Raw genomic sequence first — 4,174 nt, 5'->3', positions numbered from 1 at the left:
GTGCTTTAAACCCGTAAAAATGTAAAAATAATCCCATTTACGTTGATTTTTATTAACAGAAACACGCAAAATTACAAATTTGGGAAACCATGCCTGTCAAAATGCCGTTGCCATGGTGATGTCAAGTTCCTGACACATTATCCAACCCTACCAAATTGTTGCCAGATAAATTTTAGGAAAACTCAGAAAGTTTGGCAGCGTTTGGTTAAATCTTAAAAAATTTATAAAAATTCAAAGTCAGCGCGGGCCTCAAAAGCCCCCCCCCCCCGGTCTGAATAGGGTTAAGTCTTTTACTTACCATCATCTTTTGGTCTTGGAACAAGGCAGTTAGGTGTGCCAGGGCGAGTTGTCTTGGTTCCCGAGATCTCGTTGCCATCCTTGTCTACACAGAAACAAACGGAGCCCTGACACTGAATGTTCTCAAAACTACCATCCTCGGTGCATTGTGGAATAAAACTTCCAGGCGCTCTATTTTGAAGTGATCGCTCTCTTTGTTCTTGACATTTTGTTAGTCGATCGCCTACAGATAAAAAAACACCACATTAATGCTTGACACTAATTGTACCTTATTACTTGTGTTGCTACATAATAAAATGGGTATAGATACTCATTAGCGTTGTCAAGCTATGTTTTAACTCGGTTAAACCTTTTGTGTAAGCTTCATAGCCAGGATAACACGGCGTAGTTGCCATATTTTGTGAAAGTCTAGTTCTTAACTACGTAAATTTTAGGTTGTCCGTTCTGTCTGTTCGTAAAAGGAATTTTTACAAGCACATTTATGTAGATGTAGAAGAATTAATATAGCCCCAATGAACATCTTGTGGGAAGGCAAGATGTAAATTAAGGCCGCAATAAAAGAATTACATGTTCAATAAATAAACCTACCTTATTCTCACTTAATTTCGCGAGTACTAAATTTCGCGATTTAATACTCGCGAAATATAGGACACGCGAAGTTTAAAATCGCGAAATTTAATATCGTACTGATAATTTAAAAAAATAATGAAACCTCATGTGTTTTATCATGGTTATTCTAACATGTCTGAGCTTCATATCTAGTGTTTTTTGTTTAATTTTGTCCATTAGTTATCTCCCACTCTTTCTGTCGCACTGTTCGAACTGTTCTCTGCCGTCAAGTTCCTCAAAATCTCGCTCTTGCAATCGTAGAGGAACCTATTAGGGATTTAGACTGTTGAATACCTTATGTTTTGTTCTGTGTATATTGTTTTGTTTACTGTTTATACGATGACTTTCATATTAATTATGTTGTTACAGTTTCGAGGTCAAAGCTTCATATTGAAGAATAGATGAAAATCGCGAAATTTAATACACTCCAATTGCACCTTCCTCTCAAAATCGCGAAATTAAGTACTCGCGAAATATGGCTCTTGAATTTTCGCGAAATTAAGTACTCGCGAATTTAGTGAGAATAAGGTACAAAGTGCCCTTGCTGGCAGCATGGACAGTAATAAGTATCAAAACACGAAGTGGTCTAAAATCTTCTAGCTGTTGCTAACGCTCGAGTTCTTGCAAGATGCTTATCGGTGTTACCAACCTGGTGCAGGACAGTGTCTCTTTCCTCTGCCTCTGGTACCTGGTATTTCTTGTCCTTGGTTATCAACACACCAACAGACGCCACTGGAAACCTGGCACTGTAAAGGTTTGTAGCTACCATCCCTATCACAGTCAGGCGAATAACGGCCAGGAAGAGTTGAACCAGTGTATCCCTTCGAGCTTATACGTTCCCGCAAGCATGGGGTTAGTCCAGCTTGGATTTGAATCAGAAATAGATAAAAGGATTAATTTTATGAGTTGTGATAAATCATAGTCACCAGAAATTCCTCATTTACTAGCAGCCCACTTGTAACCCCGGGGGGGGGGGGGGGTATCCCATATGTGGACTATATAGGTATGTGCCGCCCGATAGGGTATGGTTTTTGAGGTTCTCGGCCCTTAAATAGGGTATCATTTTTGATCCTTTTGGCAATGTGTTCCCGGTGTGATCCTTAGATAGGGCACCTAAATTCTATTAGCTAAAATAAACGCCCAGCTAAACGAAAAAAAAGGTTTCTTATAACTGAATTTTCTGTTCAGGTATTAGTAAAGCGATTTTGTAAAGATTTGTGTCTTGCCGTGAGCGATTAGCCGTTATTTGGGTCGTCACGGAACGCTTCTCCTCCCCTTGAATAGGGTGTCAATTTTCGGTTTTGGGCCTTAAAAAGGTATTTTCGCTTTCTTAATCCTTTAATAGGGTCAGGGTTTAAGACCCTTGGCGGCACACCCCTATCCGAAATTTATGGGAGTACCCCCTCCCCCCCCCGGGCTTGTAACGAGCTTAGTTCCTCTTTGATACACCGCACAAACTTCTTTAAAACCTAACCCGTATATCCAATTGCACGAAATATCATTTTATTTCCACATTTTGTTGTGGACAACCATATTTTGTGTGGAATTACCAAAAGGCCTACAAACGGAAATTGCCTTGGAACATTCGAGAAGTATAGACAACACAATGTAACCGTCTACGATTACATGCCTGACGAGTTGTGCGAAAACGACGAGGTCGAAGAGGACGACGAAGGCGAAGGAGACGTACGAGACGTAAGTCACTTGACTTCTTGATGAAAACAAGTTTGCTAGTTCTCGCAAGTTAAAATAATTATTAATTGACTGGTAAGTATTGGGTTAATTCGGCTGTATAAAGACTCTCTTTAGAACTCCCTCACATTACAACCCACTTGTAAGGATAATATCTCCCCCCACACACACGACAACAAACTAATTTAAAGCCTCCATTTAGCCAACTGCACAATACATGTAAAACCTTTTTTTTTGTGGAGAACACTATTTTGGACGAAAAAATAAAAAAGGCCTAGACATGATTAGGAATCGATAAGAAGCTTAAGCTTTACCAGTGGGCGGACAGCTTGGTTTTCCTTGTGTTTCTGTTCGTAGGATTTGCATGTTGTTATAATAAACACACCAACACGTTCCCGAAGCCGCTGAACATTGTATGTCATCGTAGCTACCATCAGGTTTGCACTGCGGTACATCTCTGTTGACTTTGACGTCGTTTCCACGGAAGTTAAGGGCATCTTGTCTCCTCTCTTGACACTCGGTGGGTTGCCTGCTTAAAGCTGCAACATTGGCAAGTTATGTAGGTATCGATAAATTTGTTTTAGCTATATAGTACCGTATTTAACAACGTGTACCGAATAAACGCCCGGGTCCTCAAGGTGGAGCTGTGAAAAATACGTCCCTCAAGCATTTTTTTGAGGTGTAATAAATAGGAATAATGGCAAGATGTATGGCTGTCAAAAATAACGAAAAGAAACCTTTCTTAATAAACATCGGGCTCGAATTAACTGCAGGAGTCAAATAAACGCCCGGACTACCAGGTCGAATTTTAAATAAACGCCACGGGCGTTTAACAGGGAAAATACGCTAAATAATTTCAGTAACAACATGAGTGTAACCGTAAAATTCAACTGCAGTTTAAATACGTACAGACTAGACACTATAGCAATTGCCTATACCTTCTTCAGAACAGTTTGGAGAAGTGTTGTCAACTGCGGTGTTGGGATAAGCATTTCCATTTTTGTCAGCACACCAGCACTCTAATCCCCAAGCATAGCTACATTGCACTTTCTTATAATTTCCTTTACTATCACAATCTGGTATAGGAAGGTCGGTTATTCCAGATGCAATCCATCTTTCCTTTTCATACTGACAATTCGTGGAGTCTCCTGTAGGAAAATGGGTACGGATTATCAGCAAGTAACTTGATCTACGTTAACACTAAGCAAACGTACAGTACATTTGCGATAGAAGCTTTAATGTTTAAATGCCTTCAATCCAATGCGTTTGAAATTGAAATGATAAACAAAGTACGTAAATGGTTTGAATACAGGTTTATCAGTAGTTTGTATAGTGTGACTGTCCGGTGAGTAACTGACGTATCGACACCCTGAGCGGAAGTCATCTTGAAAGTCGAGTGGAGATTTCTGGACTCTAAAGAAGACTCTTCCGCACAGGTTGTCGAAATTTTAGTCTTCAACAACATTCTTTTCAAGCCTATCCTCCCCTGGACGACCACATTATACGAAGCACAGAGTTACAAAATTAATTATATTGCCGATTTTATTTGAAAACATAACCGCAATTGTCTTAATAG

General features: G+C 39.7%; 1 protein-coding gene across 1 annotated transcript; it reads right to left on the bottom strand.

Moving 5' to 3' along the window:
- Positions 1-298: 298 nt before the first annotated feature.
- On the bottom strand, positions 299-3,746 carry LOC144639953 (equistatin-like; the record flags this gene model as incomplete). Its single annotated transcript, XM_078499217.1, has 4 exons — positions 299-520; positions 1,556-1,768; positions 2,913-3,137; positions 3,537-3,746. Coding segments are annotated over 4 exons (870 nt in total), but the record flags the coding sequence as incomplete, so codon positions are not given.
- Between the last annotated feature and the right edge of the window lie 428 nt (positions 3,747-4,174).

The sequence above is a fragment of the Oculina patagonica genome, unplaced genomic scaffold (assembly GCF_052425735.1).
Source record: "Oculina patagonica isolate OP01 unplaced genomic scaffold, crgOcupat unplaced1538, whole genome shotgun sequence".
Taxonomy (NCBI): domain Eukaryota; kingdom Metazoa; phylum Cnidaria; class Anthozoa; order Scleractinia; family Oculinidae; genus Oculina; species Oculina patagonica.
The sequence above is the reverse complement of the archived record's forward strand: the minus strand, read 5'-3'. Positions and strand labels throughout refer to the sequence as shown.